Source organism: Myotis lucifugus, unplaced genomic scaffold (genome assembly GCF_000147115.1).
Source record: "Myotis lucifugus unplaced genomic scaffold, Myoluc2.0 scaffold_132, whole genome shotgun sequence".
Classification (NCBI taxonomy): domain Eukaryota; kingdom Metazoa; phylum Chordata; class Mammalia; order Chiroptera; family Vespertilionidae; genus Myotis; species Myotis lucifugus.
The window spans coordinates 2,389,022-2,409,868 of record NW_005871180.1 but is presented as its reverse complement, the minus strand read 5'-3'; the positions used below and the strand labels follow the sequence as shown (position 1 = coordinate 2,409,868).

Sequence of the window (20,847 nt, the reverse complement as noted above, 5' to 3'; positions counted from 1 at the left end):
CTGGTAGATACTTAATCAGGTGAAAGAGAAATAAAAGTATTAAAGTAATTTTTTCACAGAGTTTAGGAGTTTGAGTAAGTTTTGGGGAAACTGCTGCTGACCCATAACTCTCCACAAACAGGAAGAAAATCTTGTAAAATATATTTAAATATGTATTTAATCCAACAGTCCCATAATTTGCAGATATAAAACAGATTCGGAGTATCATAAAAATAATGATTAATAATTTAAAATTTTGAATGTATTTTTTATACATGGAAATGTGCATGATGAAACCAGCAGTGACATACCCATAACAAATTAGGGTAGAGTCGAAAAATGGAGGCATCAATTAACTTCATAAGTTCCTTCTATATGATGTATCACAATCATATTTGAAGGAGAAAGAACTGGCAAAGGATGAACAATTTGGCCTGAACTTAGAGCAGCGGTTCTCAACCTGTGGGTCGCGACCCCTTTTGGGTGTCAAACGACCCTTTCACAGGGGTCGCCTAAGACCATCGGAAAACACATATATAATTACATATATAATTTGTTTTTGCGATTAATCACTATGCTTTAATATGTTCAATTTGTAACTGAAATTGGGGGTCACCACAACATGAGGAACTGTATTAAAGGGTCGCTGTATTAGGAAGGCTGAGAACCACTGAACTAGAGTTTCGTCAAAGCCTCACAGATAGGCGTTGTGACAGTGTTCTCCCTGGGATAAATTCAGACACTTTGTGATTGTGGCGAAATCGAATGATTTTTAGAAAGTTGGTCAAAATTGCCTCATTGCCCCTGAGAGACACCATACCACTCCACACAGAGCAGAAAGACAACTGCAATCACTTACCAGTCAGACTCTACTGATCACTCCCTATCTCAGCACCCTAAGACTTACTGATCATTCCACTTGGTGGCTCAAATGGGCACTTCTGTAAGTAGGAGGATGGCATTGTGATACATTAACCAGTGTTCTTTAAAAATTTCCTGTTGCCCAGTAAACCCCTTCCATGGATAAGTCGACCAGAAGTTTTCTATCATCTAAAGATGAGTTATAGTCGAAAAAGAGGATGATATTCTGACCCTAGGAAAAGCAAGTTTCAGAAGCAAAGTGTACAGACTTAGAAAAATACAAAATGTGGGGGAGCCAGGGCTTGTCTACATCCCCAGCCTAGTGCTGGAAAGAGAAAAAGGCAAGACACTGAAGTGTAAGGCAAGGGGGTCAGATTTTGCAGGGTACCCGAAAAGGAAACATTTGCTCTGTCCACAAACTCCAGGCTGATGGCCCAATAGACTGAGATATGCTCTCTATGTAGGACTGGATTTCAAAGAGACAATCTCCCTGTCCACTCTCTTTACTGCTGAGTAATAATCTTATACAATCCACTGCACTGACCTGTTATATTCTCCTGACATGTGGCAAACACAGACTAAAGAAATGGCTGTGAGACCTGATGAGGCAAAGAGGCCTGCAGACAGCTAGCTTTTTGGGCCTCTAATGCAATGGAAGAGCAGCCAATATTTTTCCATCTCCCAAGAGGTCTCCCAAATACTGGGAATGAGTATAAAATCTGGATAGGTTCTGGAGTCAGGACTCTAAAGGAACTGATGGAATCAAGTACAGAAGAAGAGACCAAAGGAGAAAGTGGCCTTTAAAACAGCCCTTCTCATTCCTCGAAAAGCCAAGGGACCAAAAAAGTCACAGGAGTCAGATAATAGAGTCCTTCATATAATCTAGAAAATCTCCTTTTTAGGTAAATCATACAGTTCATTAAATACATTTTCTGTTTTCTATATTACTATAAGAAACAATGTTGCTAAACTTTGTTACTACATTTCCCTCCTCCCCGCCCCCACTTTCTTTTAAGCTTTCTATAGCAGCCTCTTGAAAGGCCATAAGGATTCTTAACAGTGACTTTAGTGCTTATTAGGCTTTCATTCATAATCTGAAAGTCCTTCGGGCTTCTGCCCACTGCCTAATTCCGTATTTTTAGTTTTTGTTGTTGTTGTTGTTATGGTAGCATCCCACTCCTCATAACAGTGTCTCTAGCCTGTTATTGCAGCATAACAAATTACCCTAAATTTTAGTGGCTTAAAACTATAATAAATATTTATTATCTCATAGTTTTTATAGGTAAGAAATTTGGATTTAGCTGGTTATTTCTAGCTCAGATTTTTCATCAGATTGCAGTCAAAGATGTTGGCCAGACTCAATTATTTAAAGGCTTGACTAAAATTGAGGATATTCTCCCAAAATGGCTATTCACATGGTTGGCAAGTTGATGCTGGCTGATCAAGAACCTTAGTTTCTTTCTGCATGGACCTTTGCATAGGGCTGCTTGAGTGTCCTTGTAACATGGCACCTACCTTTTCCCAGAGAATGCTTTAAGAGAGGGTAAGGTGAAAGCTGCATTATTTTTTTGTGACAAGATGTCACATGTTGTCTTTTTTTAATGCCTTTTTTTTCTAAATTATTTATTGGTAGTAAAATATATATATATAAATATTATTTGCCATTTTAACCACTTTTAAGACACACCACCATTTTTGCAATATCTATTAGTGGCATAGTACAGCCTGTTCAATGTGAGTGGATACTACCTAGGGGCAAAGATCATTGGGAGCTATCTTGGAGGCTGGCTATCACACCTTGAGAATTGGGCAAATCTATTGTTTCTTATCATTTTTTCACCCACAAGTCTTAGCATTCATTGAAGATTTTACCTAAAACAGTTTGACGCAAGGTGATTTTCTAATTCTGTCATCCATAAATTGGCCTTCTACTGTAAATTAGAACTTCCCTCCCTTTCTCCCTTTTTTTTGTTAATCCTCACCTGAGCATATTTTTCCATTGATTTTTAGAGAGAGTGGAAGGGAGGGGGAGAGAGACACAGAGAGAAAAATCGATGTGAGAGAGAGACATTGATTGGTTGCCTCCTGCACTTGCCCGGACCAAGGCTGGGATTAAGCCTGCAACCGATGTGCCCATGACCCAGAATCAAACCTGTGACCATTCAGTTTGAGGGCCAATGCTCTGTCCACTGAACCAAATGGGCTTGGGCCCTTTCTCCCTTTCTCAGTAATAGGGCAGGGGGCATCTACAGAAGAAATCAAGAAGTGGCAATAGATACAGGAGGAAGTTAGGAGAGATTGGTATTTTGGAATGCAGGGAAAGTGAATATTTCACGAAAGCCAGTCAGTGCTCAGCAGTGTTAGATGCATATGAAAGATCAAGTAATATAAGAATAAATCTATGGCCCTAACTGGTTTGGCTCGGTAGACAGAGCGTCGGCCTGCAGACTGAAAGGTCCCAGGTTCGATTCCGGTCAAGGGCATGTACCTTGGTTGCGGGCACATTAGTAGCAATAGATACAGGAGGAAGATCGATGTTTCTCTCACATTGATGTTTCTAACTCTCTATCCCTCTCCCTTCCTCTCTGTAAAAAATCAATAAAATTTATAAAAAAAAAAAAAAAAAAAAAGAATAAATCTATGTTCTTTGGGTTTATTAACCTGAAATTAAAAAGTGGAGAGGCAAGAAGCATTTTTGGGGGGAATCAATTGAAATTTGGGGGGCACAGATTCAGGCTGACTCCCAAATGATGTTCCAGTTACAGAGTGAGGACAAGGAGATTTTATGAGAAAAGGAAAGGAATAAATAATTACACGAACAGAAGAAACTCCTATTGGTGCTAGTAAGCCGTGTTCCTCTTGAGATATACATGATTGGCTACTGATTCTTCAGATTAGAGAGTCCATATTCATCAGTTCTTGTCATCAGGATGTCTGCTTTTCTCTGGCTTTACAAATAATTTTTTGTTAGACAGTGGTGGTTTGGCCCAATCCAAAGATCTGGCCCAATTCAAATAGTCTATAAGACACACAAGGCAGTTAGATCCTCTGGAATGGCAGTTCCAACTTCATTTTGAAATGGCTTCACTATGTCAACTTTCACAGATTTAATGCTAAAGAATTTGTTGAAGTGGAGTTTCAGTGTTATAGAAGGGAGAAGAAACTAATTGAAGTTGCCAGCATCACTACTCTTGCAGTTTGGGGCTATTAGGTAAAATGAGGGCTACTTGAACACAAGCACTGTAATACCTTGATAGTCAATCTGATAGTCTAGAGTCCCGTGGTCGGCATACTGCGGCTCGCGAGCCACATGCGGCTCTTTGGCCCCTTGAGTGTGGCTCTTTCTAAGCCTTAGGAGTACCCTAATTAAGTTAATAACAATGTACCTACCTATATAGTTTAAGTTTAAAAAATTTGGCTCTCAAAAGAAATTTCAATTGTCGTACTGTACATATTTGGCTCTGTTGACTAATGAGTTTGCCGACCACTGGACTAGACAGTTACTAAGCATATACACTGTGGAGATGCTGGACAAAGGGATGATTCACATCCAGGGCACAGCAGGATGGTATGAGATTTTATCTTGCTACTCAGAACCACTACTGAGTACAATATAAAGCATATGAATTATTTATTTTTGGAATTTTTCATTTCATATTTTTGGACTGTGGTTGACCTTGGGTAACTGAAATCATAGAAAATAAAATCACAGATAAGGGACAGGAGAACTACTGTATTAAGAAAAGCCTAGAACATGGCACATAATGACTCAGGTTAGCAAGATAGAGCCTGCTTTTTCAAGTGGGCCCAAGATACCTCACAGCAGTCTCCTAAACTCTGCAATTGTCAAGGTTTATGGTGCATTTCCCACATTTGTGTGGTAAGAAGAAAACAACTTCACTGGGGCTGGCTCCTCTGACTGCTCTCCCTTTCGCACCCTTGCAGTATCAGGTGCTCCTGCCCCTTTCCTTTGTCTTGAGTCCCTCAACCTCTCTGCTTTCCACCCCAAAGATAAGCATTACCAAATCCTTGGTGTTATAATACCTGTATTTTAAAAAGTAAGTGATTTCTTTCTTCACTTTAAAAATGGACAATAGCAGAAACAAATCAGTCTCAAACTTTCACTTGTAGCATTTTAACTAACAAGGGGAATGGATGAAGAAAAGGTTTGTAGTATATAGACAGAACATATTAATAAACTATTTAGGGTAGCTCTCCAACCACTTGTACTTCTCTGTTTAAGCTTGTTGTACTTCTCTTGTGCAAGTGATAATGACATGGCCTCCTAGGTCCTCTCTGTAGTACTCTTCCCCCCCACATAAAAATTTACTATCTTAAGTATGTACAGGTCTGTGGCATTAAATACATTCATATTGTTGTGCATCTATCACCACCACCATCTATCTGCAGAACTCTTCATCTTTCAAAACCAAAACTCTGTAGCCATTAAACACTAACTCTCTCCCCCGCCCCCCAATTCCCTGGCAACCACCATTCTACTTTCTGTTTGTAGGAATTTGACTACTCTAGATTCCTCATAAATGGAATCATACAGTATTTGTTTTATGACTGGCATATTTCACTTAGCATACTGTCCTTAAGATTCATCCATGTTGTGGCATATGTCAGTGTTTTCTTCCTTTTTAAGGTTGAATAATCTTTTGCATGCACATTTTGCTTATCTGTTGATGGACAGTTGGGTTGTTTCAATTTTTAGCTCTTGTGCATAAATGCTGCTATGAACATCTGTGTATAAATATCTCTTCAAAACTCTGCTTTCAATTCTTTTTGGTATATACCTAGAAATGGAGTTGCTAGATCACATGGTGATTCTGTGTTTAATTTTTTGAAGAACCACTATAACTGTTTTCCATAGCAGCTGTACCACTTTACATTCCCACCAAGGTTCAGATTTCTCCACATGCTTGCTAACTTTTTCCCCTCTGTAGTGGTTTTGTACTTTCGTTATGATAAGTTACTTGGTGTTTGCCTCTTTTGTTTACCTACTTGGGACTGATTATTGTTAGATAAACTTTGTGTACTGATTATTGTTTGATAGTTATAGTAAAGGAAAAGTAAGAGAAGTAAATAAAATGTAAATTTTTATTGACTTAGTATAATGTTCTAGATCACACTTTCAAATAATACTTTGTGAAATGATGGAAATGTCCTGTAACTGTGTTCTTTAATACAGTAGCCACTAGCCACATCTGCCTATTGAGCTCTTTAAATGTATCACATTACCGAATATTTAATTTTAATTAAGTTAAATGTACATAGCCACATGTGGCAAGTATATTGGACAGCATGGCTATAGCCTGTTTGTTCATATTTAAGGTTTTCTGGATAAACATTAGGTTACTTGTTTTTGAGTTACCAGGATTTTTATTTAATTTTGTATTTTGTTTATTTATTTTGTCATGAAGTGCATTACTCTCAAATATGGGCACTAAAAAGTTTTAAGTCAGTCAATAATACATAAAGAATTTATACTAAGCCTTGGATGGTTTGGCTCAGTGGATAGAGCGTTAGCCTGCGGAGTGAAGGGTCCCGGGTTCGATTCTAGTCAAGGGCACATGCCTGGGTTGCGGTCTTGATCCCCAGTAGGGGGCATGCAGGAGGCAGCCAGTCAATGATTCTCTCTCATCATTGATGTTTCTATCTCTCTCACTTCCTCTCTGAAATCAATAAAAATATATTAAAAAAAGAATTTATATTAAGTCATTCAGGAAGCAGGTAGACTTGATAAAATCTTTATGATAAATAATTATGGATGTATTAATAGTTTAATCTTAATTGATGAATTATTAGCACAATCTACTTAGAAAGAGGATAGTTACCCAATGATTTTGTGTAGTAAAATCAGTCACTCAATTGATGTTTTTACTAAATTCTTGTGTAGGCTTACTTTCTTTTTAGCCTTAGTTGTCACATGTAACCACAGTTGAGTTTTTAAAAAGTGTACAGTTGTAGTGGTTTCTGAATAAAATAAATATACAGGTAAAATAAATATACAGGTAATCCAGAGTGAGTTAGGGACAGTCAGAGGAAAATACAGTGCTTGTGGAAATTTAGCAGAAGCTTCCTGTGAGACAGTAGGAAATGCTAAATGGAAGCATTTAAGAAAAGTCTCAAATGTTAGTGGTTTTAAGGAGTTATGCAGGTACAGTGTTCTCAATGACAAGTAAAAAAAATTAGAAAGTTCAGCATTTAAACATAGAGAAGGTTCAGTTTCTTGAAAGGATATGGGGTAATGGGGTAGGAATGATAAGGATGAACACAGGTTGGGGCCATTTATGGAACCCCAATAAGGGGAGTTTGTATTTAGTAATGGCATGAGGAAGACTATTCACCAGTGTTGTATGAGGTGACAGAATTTGGGAACCACTGTGATGACTGATAGCTTTATTTATAGCATTTATCTAAATTTTATATATTTTCCTCATTAAAACAATGGAATTTCTTCGTAAGTCTTATTTGCCTTTATAAGTTTTATTTATCTTTGTGCTTATGTGCCCGATAAATAATATTTTTACTTAATGAATGATTGAAATTAGGAGACAGTTTGTAGAATGATGATGACTACAATGATAACAAAGCAACAATAACTAATGTGTGTAGTATTTACTACATGTTAGACACAGTGCCAAGTACTTTAAATGTAACTAGAGGCCCAGTGCATGAAATTCATACATGGATAGGGTCCCTAGGTCTGGCTGGTGATCGGGGCCTTTCAGCTGCTGGCCGGGGCCTTCCTTCCCCCAGCTGCCAGCCGGGGCCTTCCTTTGTTCCGTGCCTCCCCCTGGTGGTCAGCGCACATCATAGCGAGCGGTTGAGCAGCTTGAACAACTAAGTTATTAAAATAGAGCTGAATGGGAACCCCTGTAATCTGGCTCCCAAGTCTATGCTCTTGACCCTATACTATGCTCCTTAAGTATGTTAGCCTGAATCAGAGTAAAAGTAATGAAGACTAAACAGGGCTTAATGGCTATAGGAATGGACAGATATGGGGGAATAATATTCAAGAAGCTAAAGGAATAAAATCTATACGGCCTGGGATCTGATTGGGAGTGGTAGGACAAGGGAAAAGGTGTATTGTAGGTGATGGATGGTTATAGGCTGTCTTAACTGGGGATGTGGTACCATAAGTACAAGTAAGGACTTTAGGAAAAGCTTGTTAGTGAGTATTATAAAAAGGAGGAATGATGAGTTTGATTTTATCACATTAAAATTTAAGGTATGGTGGACAAACAGAACAGAGACCCCACAAATCGACCCAAGCCATTACCGTCTATTAATATTTGACAAAGGAGGCAAGAGCATACAATCAAGACAGTCTCCAATAAATGGTATTGGGAAAATTGGACAGCTACATACAAAAAAATGAAACTAGACCACCAACTTACCCATATACAGAATAAATTCAAAATGGATAAAAGACCTAAATCTAAGTCAGGAAACCATAAAAATCCTAGAAGAAACCATAGGCAGCAAAATCTCAGACATCTCTTGTAGCATTATGTTTACGGATACATCTCCTAGGGCAAAGGAAACTAAGGAGAAAATTTTATTTTAGTTGCATTGAACACAATGTAGTAGTTACATACACCTGTAGGTGGAATATGAAACTGGAGCATGAGATGTTAATGGAAGTAAAAGGACTTTGCTGCAATCATGAAAAGGGATAATTTCTGATGGACCTTTATCCCTGAAGGAAGAAAAAGCTTTAGTATTAAATATTGAAAATGGATATACTTATCAGTCAGGCAGAGAGAAGTTACAATGGACATTAATAATCAGTTATTATTAATTAGCTGATAAAAAGTCCAAGTAAAATGTCAAAGTGAATCACATACAGCCTCTAATTGCTTAAAAGGTTCAACAAGATGCTCAGCTTTTTTATTTTTTTTATGTTGGGGGTCTGAAAAGAGGGATTGGACATTGTAAATCTACTCACATAGTTCTCAGAGAAACTTTGCTTGCTGAGCAGGCCTCTGAATTTTATTGGGATTTTTCAGCAGCCCTGCTGGGAGAGGTGTGATACCATCAGTGTAAGAACTGTTGAGACTCATGCTGCTAATTTACAACCAATAGTGAAAGCTTTGGAAATCAGATAGAGACACTTGCACTAAATCTTGATATGCCTGTTGGTGACAAATGGCAAGGAAATTTAGGTTTTCCTGGGGAGGTACTACAAACTTCTAATGGCGGCCTTGAAACATGCATATGAACTGATCTTGAACCCCGAGTATGCGAGGAATGGCAAGACAACCAACTAAGTACCATCGCTTTATGTAATGGATTTAGTCTGTAATAGCAGTGGCTATAACAGCAATGACTAAACTCAGTTAATAATAATTAATTATATGTCTCCAACTTCTGTTAACCTTTTGCCACTGGCCTAGCAGGGCTTTTGTGTTGAGATATTACATACTTTAAGTTCTTAATCAAGGTTGTGGTTTCCCTTTGTCCTCTTGTAATTCTGTTCTGTTTCTGTTGGACCTCCAAGGAAAGCAAAGTGATTTGGGGAGCAATTTCTCTGTTTGATTAGCATCTTCTGATTGGGAGAATACCCTTTGGCACTTATAAGATGGGTAATGATAAGTATACAACACAAGGGTTTGCAACCCTAATTATCTGTAAAGAATCAGACACTTATTTCAGTCTTTATAGATATAATACAATCTCTGTCACATATTCTTCCGTTTTTTAAAACAACTCTAAAAGATGCAAAAATCATTGCTAGCTTGGGTGCTATAGTTTGGTGACTCCTGATAAATGAATTCCTGCTCTACCTTGATATGTATAAAAAGTGACAAAAGTACAGCTAGCTGCTGAAAGGCCCAGCCTACAAAGTCATGTTAGCTTCCTTACCCACAATTTTAATCTCTGCTCTGCATCCTGATGCCTTTTTCTTCCATGGGTCCAAGTAGCATAATGATCTAGGTATCTCTGTGTGACAGAACTTTAAAAATTTGTGTCTCTCCTCTTTCCAAATTCCCCAGCATACTTGGGTGGGTGCAATTGATTGATTCCTCCCTGGGGACAGGGAAACCTCGTCCCCATCTCAATTCACTTTTCTTCTTAAAGCAACTGAGGTTGCCTTAAAGAGTGAGGAGGTTGATAAAGAGTGAGAGATTTTGGGGGTACAGAGTGGCTCCACGCCATTAAATATGCCTTCTATTTACTTTGAATTTGGAAGGGTATGATGGCTGCTTGTGGGTCAACTAAATACATTTTCCTTTTTTTTAGCACTCACAATACTCAAGGGTGAAACCAATTATTTCAGCCCTGGGAATCTATTGACTCATCAGCCAGTTTGTACACTCTGGTTGACTCAATCTTGGCTCACATAGCAGGGACCTGTTTTAGATAGCTCTCCTTAATCTGTGGCATCTGCTACTCCTGTTACTAATATAATTTCTCAAGTTTTCACCTAGTTTTGTAAAGTGCCTAGTTCTGTAAGGGCTGGGAGAATTTTTCAGGGTGGCAGTGCCAATTATAAGAATTAACCTAGATTTTTCATTTGGCAGTGGGTCACCTTTATCACACTGTAAATGCTCTGTTAATGTTGTAAACCCAGTCTGGGCACTAGGAGCCTAAATCCCAGCCAAGGTCTCAACTATAATTTCCCATGAGAGAGGATCTATCTTTGGGAAATCTCCCTAATAGGACTAAAGCAGCATCACATTCTCATTACCAAGTTGTTAAGAACTATGAAAGAGGTCTTTGATTTTACCATAGGTATATGGGTAGTTAGCAGACAGGAAAATTCTGTGTTCCCCTGAGACCCAGTTTCCATAGGGTAATGCAGAGAGGACCAGATGATATCTGCTCATAGAGTCTGTTGTATTGCAGTAGAGGAACCCTGAGCTTAATGCATTTGAACTTTTTTTAATGGACAGTAAGTGTGGCTACTTACTGCTCAACACAGATGCTCTGATAGTCCAGAAAAACAACCAAGTCATTGCCTCACTCAAAAGACATGCAGAAATAGTAGAGACATACAGAATTGTCTCCTATTTAGTCAGAATTGTTGACTATATTCCCTATGCTGTACTTTACATCTCCATGACTGTTCTGTAACTACCAATTTGTACTCCTCACCCCTCTGTATCTATGAGTCTGTTTCTATTTTGTTAGTTTCAATCTGTTCTTCTTAATCCCTTCACCTTTTCCATCTCCCCATCCCCTCCTCCCATCTGGCAACTGTCAAAATGTTCTTTGTATCTGTGAGCCTGTTTCTGTTCTGCTTGTTCATTTATTTTTTTAGATTCCACGTATAAGTGAATTCATACGTCATTTGTCTTTGTCTTTAACTTATTTGATTCAACACAATTCCCTCTAGGTCCAATCCAGGTTGTTGCAGATGTCAAGATTTAATTCTTTTTTATGACTGAGTCATATTCCAGTGTGTATATGCACCACTTATTTATTTATTCATCTATTGGTGGACACTTAGGTTGCTTCTATATCTTGGCTGCAGTGTACATATGCATGTGTATGTATTTTCAAATTATTGTTTTGGGTTTATTGGGATAAATTCGTAGAAGTAGAATTGCTAGGTCCTTCTTTGTCTCATTATAGCCTTTGCAGAACAGGTGTGCTCAATTGGCAGACAGCTTATTTCCAAGCCATGAATCAGGAACTAGGTTCCTTTCATCTTGTGGCTCAGCCTTCTTTTCAGTGTTGCTTCTATGGTTGCCATGCTTATTTGTATTAATCTCTGGAAAAAGGAAGGAGCTTGGACACTAAATAGTTGAGGCTATTAAGAACCAGGCCTAGAGGTGACACAGGTTATTTTTCTTTCAGATTGCTTTTGGCCAGAATTCAATTAAATGGCCACATCTAACTGCGAAACTGGGAAATATCTAGTTATATTTTGAGTAAGAAAAAGAAATGGGCCCAGCCGGTGTTGCTCAGTGGTTGAGCATTAGCCCATGACTCAGGAGTTTATAGTTCAATTCCTGATCAAGGCACATAATCGGGTTTCAGGCTTGATCCCTTGTAGGGGGTGTGCAGGAGGCAGCCGATTGATGATTCTTATCATTGATGTTTCTGTCTTTTTCTTCCTCTCCTTTCCTCTCTGAAATCAATAAAAACATTTTTTTAAATCTTTAAATTCTTTATTAGTTAAGGAATTACAAATGTGTCCTCATCCCCCCCCCCCCCCATTAACCCATTTATTAAATTCAATACTGTAAGGACACAAATTATCTTTATGTTTAATTATCTTTGTTTTGTTTTTTTACTCCTTTTAAAAAAATCCTCACCTGAGGATATGTTTTTATTGATTTTAGAAAGAGAGGAAAAAAGAGAGAGACAGGAAAAAAGAGAGAGACAGAAACATTGGTTAATTGCCTTCCATACGTGCCCTGACCGGGGATCGACCCCACAACCTAGGTGTGTGTCCTGTCTGGGAATTGAATTCACACCCTTTTTGGTGTACAGGATGATGCACCAACCCATTTAGCCACTGGCCAGGGCTATCTTTGTTTTTTTGTAGTTCCTCTCTAACTGTTTTAATATCTGCTGTTTTTCTCATTTGTATCACTGTGATTATTTCATGCCTTTCTTTTAGCATTACTTTTATTTTTTAACAGTATATATTCTTTTCCTTGCTGTTTTTATTTTATTTACTAATGTTTTTGCTTTTAAACTACTTTGGTTCTGCATATCCCAAGGTATTTTTTGTTTTTGTTATTTTTAACCTTTCTTTGTTTAACATCTCCTTTTTGAGCTTTGTTTGAACTTAAGTTTGAATAATTAAGTTTCATTTAGCATGGGCAGTTTTGAGAAATATCTTTATGCTGAGTTATATTTACTCCTAGATTGAGATATTTATCTTATTCATGTTATGCTTTTTATATTGTTTATTTTGAGGGTGTAGTTTCTTTGCCATTCAACTTTTTGTCATCTTGTTCATGCTTGGGAGGCTCTCTAGACCAGTGATGGCGAACCTATGACACGCGTGTCAGAGGTGACACAGGAACTCATTTTTTTGGTTGATTTTTCTTTGTTAAATGGCATTTAAATATATAAAATAAATATCAAAAATATAAGTCTTTGTTTTACTATGGTTGCAAATATGAAAAAATTTTTATATGTGACACGGCACCAGAGTTAAGTTAGGGTTTTTCAAAATGCTGATACGCCGAGCTCAAAAGGTTCGCCATCACTGCTCTAGACATTTACTGTACTGTAATTTAGGTAATTTCTTGAATAAACCTTGTCTGGGAAAGGAAGAAACTTACCTTTGCCCACAGGATTCTTTCAGCTGGTCTAATAATTAAATAGGTATGAGACATTAGCAAGAGAAAATAACCAAGTTTAATACATATGTATATATGGGAATCACTTATACATGTGAGAGTATAGGTCCCACATGAATAGAAAGGGAAAATGAGTATAAAGACATTTTGAGCCAGGGATAGGTAAGGTGCCTTGGGGTCTTTAAAGGGTCATTGCAGGATGATAAGAACAGATGTTAATAAATAGAAGTTTACCTTGCCCTTTAGCTAGGTCAAAAGAGTTTATCTCTAATAATCTTCTGTTAGGGACAAGGCTTTTAATTCAAGTTCTTCTAGGTAGTTAAGGGAGGGGCAGAAGTTTCTCTGGAGCCAGAGGCTAAAGTTGCCTTTAGCTCAAAACAGTCACATACCAGAGGCACATCTTGGGGTGACTTATTCTGAATCCCCACACCTGCCTTTTCCCTTTCTGATTTTTTACTCCTTTTTAAAAAGTTAGTTAGACTATTAAGATATTTTCTCCTAACCTCTTAGATTATTTTAATTTCTACTTGACTCTTTAAAATAATCCTGGATTTTATTTTGTATAAGGTAATTTTCCCCAAATTACGAGTTTTTCTAGTACTATTATTAAATAATTTCAGTCTTTCCCTGGAATCCTTTCATATCATATACTTAATATATATTGATATTTAATTGAGTCTTTTCCTGGAATTTCCTTTTGTTTTTTTAAAAAATATGTTTTTATTGATTTCAGACAGGAAGGGAGAGGGGGAGAGAGTTAGAAACATCAATGATGAGAGAGAATCATTGATCGGCTGCCTCCTGCACCCCCCACACTGGAGATTGAGCCTGCAACCCGGGTATGTGCCCTTGGCTGGAATTGAACCTGGGACCCTTTGGTCTGCAGCCCAAAGCTCTATCCACTGAGCCAAACCGGCGAGGGCTGGAATTTCCTTTTGTTCTATGTCTTTAGTGAATGTCATTAGACTGTTTCGATTCATATTTTACAGGCTAATAAGATGAATATAATTTATTCTCAGTCTGTTTCCATGAACATTTGCAATCCTCATCTCAGGATACATTTTAAAAAATAATATTTTTACTGATTTCAGAGAGGAAGGAAGAGGGAGAGAGAGATAGAAACATCAATGATGAGAGAGAATTGTTGACTGGCTGCCTCCTGCACGCCCCACACTGGGAATCAAGCCCTCAACACCGGCATATGCCCTGAGTAGGAATTGAACCGTGAACCTCCTGGTTCAACTATTGAGCCACACTGGCTGGGCTCAGAATACATTTCTTGATGTATCATACAGACCAGAGTTTTGTAATATTCCATGAGGACTTACATGTAATTACATTCTCACACATGTATATGTGTGTGCTTTCTTTGCCTTTTATTCTCATGTGCTCTTCAAGTTCTTTAGAGTTTATTTACCTTGTTATTCAGGGTCATTCATTATTCAATTATCCCAGCTCTTGTATCCTTTCAGAATAAAACCAGTATGGGAGGTAGAACATGAATAAAGGTAGAAAAGGTTCCTTTATTATCTTTATGGGAGAAAAATATTGATATAGAAATTAATAGACCAGGATCATTTTTACCTCATATTTAAAATTATATTGTATAATTATATTTGTTATTTGGTGAATACAAAGATAGCCCAACAAAACCTAATGTGTGTTACTTTTAATTTGTACTTTCTTTAACTCCCATGACCCATTTGTGAATTCTAGTCTTGTTTTGCTTATATACTGTCGCTTGATAAACCACCTCACAATTTTTAGTGGCTTAGCAGGATCATTAATGTTTTCCCCACGTGGTAACAGCTAGATATATTCATGGGACTACATTCAGCTGGTTACATGGTTCAAGATCATCTTATACACATGTCTGGGCCTAGTTGGTACTGACTGTAGGCTGGGGTACCTCAGAATGTAGGGCCTCATTCTCTACTTGGTCTATCAGGAGAGTATGTTAGGACTTCAAAGTAAAGCAGCAAACCATAACTTTAAATTATTTTTGTTAGTGATAACTAAATCATCCATTTTCTGAATAAGCCTAGGAAGATTTCTTGTTCTGGTTTCTAGTTTGTGGAATTTAATGCATGTTGATGGAGAATCTGACACTATTCTAATGCGAAAATGCATGTCAATGTGCTATGTAAATTTTAAAGTTCTATTTATAAAAGATACACAAAAGTATTTAGTTTTTAATGAGGAAAAATATGAAATAGTTTGCCAGATATAAATGTAGCAAATAATTGTAGACTTCAGTTACTTATATTTTATCTTGTTCAAGGAGAAGGAAGCTGAAGTCACTTTAAATAACTTATACTAGTATTATTATACTAGAGACTCTGTGCATGAAATTCGTGCACGGGGCGGGGGGGGGGGTCCTCCCCCTCAGCCCAGCCTGCACCCTCTTGCAGTCCGGGAGACCTCGGGGGATGTCCAACTGCTGGCTTAGGCCCGTTCCCCGTGGGTTGTGGGCCTAAGCCGGCAGTCAGGCATTCTTAGTGCTGCCATGGAGGTGGGAGAGGCTCCTGCCGCTGTGCTCACCAGCAGTGAGCCTGGCTTCTGGCGCACTGACCACCAGGGGGCAGCTCCTGCATTGAGCGTCTGCTTTCTGGTAGTCAATGCACGTCATAGTGACCAGTCGTTCCGCCGTTTGGTCGATTTGCATATTAGCCTTTTATTATATTGGATTTCAATATATAGTAATGCTATTATGTAAATATACTACTGATCTTGTTTATGTATGAATTGTCATTAGAAGTGATTTTATAGTTTTTGACAAGTATTTGTTAACATTTCAAATACTAAACAATTATTTTTAAAAATCTCATCTTGTGCATGTTATTTAAATTGGATTTTACTTCTATTCATTTTTAGAAATATAAGGAAAAGGATAAACACAAACAAAAACATAAGAAGCAACCAGAACCATCACCTGCATTGGTTCCTTCTTTGACTGTTACTACAGAAAAAGTAAGTTTTAAATGTCATATTTTGTTTTATATAATAACAAATTATGTGCTGACTTTTACCTTTAAGAAGTATTTTCATTCCCAGCATCCTGGTTCCCAACCTCTCTAACTCTATATCAAGCACTGGGTATTTCCATATCTTAGTCCTTAACCTACCTTCTATTTATATTATACTTGTTTCTGAAGAATGTTAAAGATAAGCAGTGGGAAAATATCACTGAGGTTAGAATTTGGGCTGTGGAGTAGGCTTTGTTCACCTGTGATTTTGAATTCTGGCTTCACCACTTAACTGACAGCTCTAAGGACAGATTAATTAACCTCAATTTCATCATCTGTAAAGTGAAGGAAGTAGCTATTGGAATTGAATGAGAAAATCTATGTAAAGCAATTAGAACAGTGTCTGGCTCATAGTAAGTATTACTTTGTGAATGTTAAATATTATCAAGATTATTTTCACATGGTTAATATGAAAACGAATAGATACAGGGACAGGTGGCTGGGACAGAGTAAACAAGGGTTGGGCGGGGGTGGGGGCGTAGAGTGTAGTTGTAGGTGATGAGGCCATGTGAGGAGCCAATAGGGTTAGGTAAGCCAGTGGAAGGACTTTGTTATTTAGGTTGAGTGAAAAGTGAGCCATTGAGGTTCTGAACTTAGATGTAACATTGTCTGGCTGCTTTATTGTAGATAGACTGTAGAGAGTCAAGTATGACAGCAGGGAGACCATTAGAAGGTAATTAAAACAGTCCAGAGAGAGATGGGGGTAATATGGAGAAATAGTTGAGGTGACTAGACTTTGATTGAATACATTTTAATGGCTTCAAATTGACGTAGAAGTATAAATTTGAAAAGCTAAATCTGCCTTTGCCTTCTCTGATTTTTTTTTTACTTTTTGATGCTTAGCAAAGTCTTTCCTTCCTTAAACTTATATAAATATTTTTAAAATATTTTCTTCCAGCTTTTTAGATTATTTATTTATTTTTTTATGGTTAATCCTCACTTGAGGATATTTTCCCACTGATTTTTAGGGAGAGTGGAAGAGAAAGGGAAAGACAAAGAGAAACACCGATGTGAGAGAAGCACATCAATTGGTTGCTTCCTGCATGCGCCCCGAAAAGGGCCTGGGCCAGGGAGGAGCCTGCAACCAAGGTATATGTCCTTGACCAGAATCCAACCCGGGACCCTTTGGTCCGCAGGCCAGCGCTCTGTGGACTGAGCCAAACTGGCTAGGGCAGATTATTTTAATTTTTAAGTACTTCTTTAAAATAATCCATCTAGATTTTGTTTTATTTTGTATAAGATACTTTTTTCCAAATTACTAACCAGTTTTTCTAGTACCATTATTAAATATTCTCAGTCTTTTGCTACTGGTTTGGAATCCTTCCTTATCATGTACTAAATATTTATATATAATTGAATCTTTTCCTGAAATTTCCTTTTGTTCTATTGATATATTAAAGTCAGCCTGTCTTTAATGAATGTCATTAGACTGCTTTGATTAATATTTTACAGGCTAATACGAATGTAATATATTCATAGTCTATTCTGTTGAACATTGCAATCTTCATCTCAGGACACATTTCTTGATGTATCACACAGGACTGGAGTTCTGTAGTTATTCCATGATGACTTACATATACTTATATTGTCTCACATGTATATGTACATATTTTGCCTTTCATTCTCATGTGTTTCCTAGGCTTCAGAATCTGATCAGCTCTCATCAACTGATTTTTTTTTTTTTTCGGGGGAGGGGAGTGCGGCGAAGCATTTGATACCCCTTTTTTTGTTTTTGTATTTGTGGTATTTAAAATGGAGACCTTTAAAGAAAGGGGATATTGTTGAGATTTGGAACATCACATTTTTTCAGTTAAACGGTACGAACTCGTTCTTCCCATTTCCCGGAAATACCTCATCAACTGATTTAAAAAGGGCTAATGTCATAATCAGATCAGCCCTGGTAGATTAAGATAAATAATCTGGTGAGGTCTTGAGTGATTTGGATTGTAGAACACTTGAGTCATAAATTTCTTTTAGGAGAACAGTGTCATTTTCTTCGTTCACCACACTCTCTCACCTGCTGCTGTGGAAATGGATAGATCAGGGAATGTAAGGCTGAGTGTTACTCTAGCTGCAGGGCTCTTTTAAACACCATGGTTCATATTAGTAGAGCACATTTAAATTGCAAATCAAGTGTAACTTTAATTAACTAACTTTAAATACCTGTACTACATAGCCAGTTGTTGGGGCTTTTTTAGTCTTTAAAAAATACTTTTATTGATTTGAGAGAGGGAGGGAGAGGGAGAGAAAGATAAAAACATCAGTGATGAGAGAGAATTATTGATTGGCTGCCTCTTGCACGCCCCACCCTGGGGATCGGGCCGCAACCCCAACATGTGCCCTGACTGGGAATCAGACCTTGACCTCCTGGTTCATAGATTGGCACTGAACCACTGAGCCATGCCGGCTGGGCCACATAGCCAGTTTTGATTGCACGTTTTTAAATCCTTGCTTTTGCCATTTCTTATACCTTAACACAAAATTTGCCCTGACCAAGTGGCTGGGTTGGGTGGAAAGTCGTCCCATACACCAAAAGGTTGAGGGTTCAGTTCCCTATTAGGGCACATACCTAGGTTATGGGTTCAAGCACTGGGCAGGGAGCATACTGGAGGCAACAAATTGATATTTCACTCTCATATTGATGTTTCTCTCTCACATCGATGTCCCCCCTCCCTTCTCGCTCCCTTCATCTCTCTAAAATTAATGAACATAGCCTCACTGAGGATTTTTAAAATATTAAAAAATAAGTACAAAATTTTATTTTATTCTTTATTAACTAAAATTTCACTCTACCAGTCTTAAATTTTTCAACTGTATTTTTCTGTGACCAACTTTTAACCCTTTATGACTCTAAACATAATTTTTAAAATCTTTATTATTGAAAATATTGCATATATCTCCTTTATTCTCCCATTCACCTGTTATAGCCTGCACCCACCTCCGCACAGGCCCCCACCACCCTATTGTCTGTGTCCATGGGTTATGCTTATAATCATACAAGTTTTTTGGTTGATCTCTTCCCACCTGCCCACCAACCTCTGCCTTTCTCTGAGATTTCACAGTCTGTTCTATGCTTCTGTGTCTATGGATCTATTTTGTTCATCAGTTTATTTTGTTCATTAGATTCCACATATAAGTGAGATCATGTGATACTTATCTTTCTCTGACTGGCTTGTTTCACTTAGCATAATACTCTCCAGGTCCCTCCATGGTGTCTCAAAGGGTAAGAGATCTTTCTGTTTTTACTGCTGCAGAGTATTCCCTGGTGTAAATGTACCACAGCATTTTTATCCACTCGTCTACTGATGGGCACTTCGGCTGTTTCCAGATCTTAGCTATTGTAAAGTGTGCTGCTATGAACATAGGGGTGCATACATTCTTTCTGATGAGTGTTTCAGGTTTCTTAGGATATATTCCTAGAAGTGGGATCACTGGGTCAAATGGCAGTTCCATATTTGAGGAAACTTCATACTGTTTTCTATAATGGCTGCACCAGTCTGCATTCCCACCAGCAGTGTACTAGGGTTCTTTTTTTTTTTAAATCTTCACCAGCATTGTCATTTGTTGATTTGTTGATGGTAGCCATTTTGACTGGTATGAGGTGAAACCTCGTTGTTTTAATTTCCATGTGATGATCATTGACTTTGAGCATATTTTCATATGTCTCTTGGCCATCTGTATGTCTGTTTGTATGTCTGTTTTCAAGAAGTATCTATTTAGGTTCTTTGCTCATTTTTTAATTGCATTGTTTGTCTTTCTTATGTTAAGTTGTATGAGTTCCTTATATATTTTGGCTATTAACCCTCTAGCAGACGTATCATTGCCAAATATGTTCTCCCATACAGTGGGCTTCCTTTTCATTTTGTGGTGTAGGTTTTTATTTTGATGTAGTACCATTTGTTTATTTTTACCTTAGTTTCCTTTGCCCTAGGAGATGTATCTGTAAACATATTGCTATAAGAGATGTCTGAGATTTTGCTGCTTATGGTTTCTTCTAGGATTTTGATGGTTGCACAATTCACATTTAAGTCTCTTATGCATATTAAGTTTATTCTTGTGATGGTCTAGTTTCATTTTTTTGCACGTAGCTGCAACTAGTGGAAGTGTCTTTCTCACATCAGTGTTTATCCTCTCCTCCTTTTGTTCCTCTATCTTTAAAATCCATCAATAAATTTTTTTTATATGTTATAACTAGAGGCCCGGTGCACGAAATTCGTGCAAGGGGGGCGGGTCCCTCAGCCCGGCCTGCACCCTCTCCAATCCCGGGGATCAGGTCTAAACCGGCAGTCAGACATCCCTCTCACAATCCTGGACCACTGGCTCCTAATTGCTCACCTGCCTGCCTGCATGGTCGCCCCTAACTGCCCCCCCCCCTCCCAGCCTGATTGGCTCTCACTGCCTCTGTGTGCCGGCTTGATCACCCCTAAATGCCCAACCTGCTGGCCTGGTCACCCCTAACTGCCCCCAGCTGCCGGCCAGGTTGCCCCCAACTGCCCCCTTCCTGCCGAACTGGTTGCTCCTAACTGACTCCCCCACCCCCGCTGACCTGTTCACCTGTTACTGCCCCCTCTGCCGGCCTGATTGCCCCCAACTGCCCCCCTCTGCCAGGCTGGTCGCCCATAATTGTCTCCTCCACCAGCCTGATCACCGCCAACTGCCCCCCACTGCTGGCCTAGTTGCCCCTCATTGCCCCATCTACGAGCCAAATC

General features: G+C 38.3%; 1 protein-coding gene across 14 annotated transcripts in view; it reads left to right on the top strand.

The window, feature by feature from the left end:
• The window catches only part of MLLT10 (MLLT10, histone lysine methyltransferase DOT1L cofactor), a 218,037-nt gene that overhangs the window by 98,009 nt on the left and 99,181 nt on the right, over positions 1–20,847 (top strand). For all 14 annotated transcript variants that reach the window (XM_023758558.1, XM_023758567.1, XM_023758566.1 and 11 more), the window contains one exon: positions 15,987–16,082. In XM_023758558.1, the coding sequence (XP_023614326.1) occupies positions 15,987–16,082 (96 nt within the window). The remainder of the gene's footprint in view (positions 1–15,986; positions 16,083–20,847) is intronic.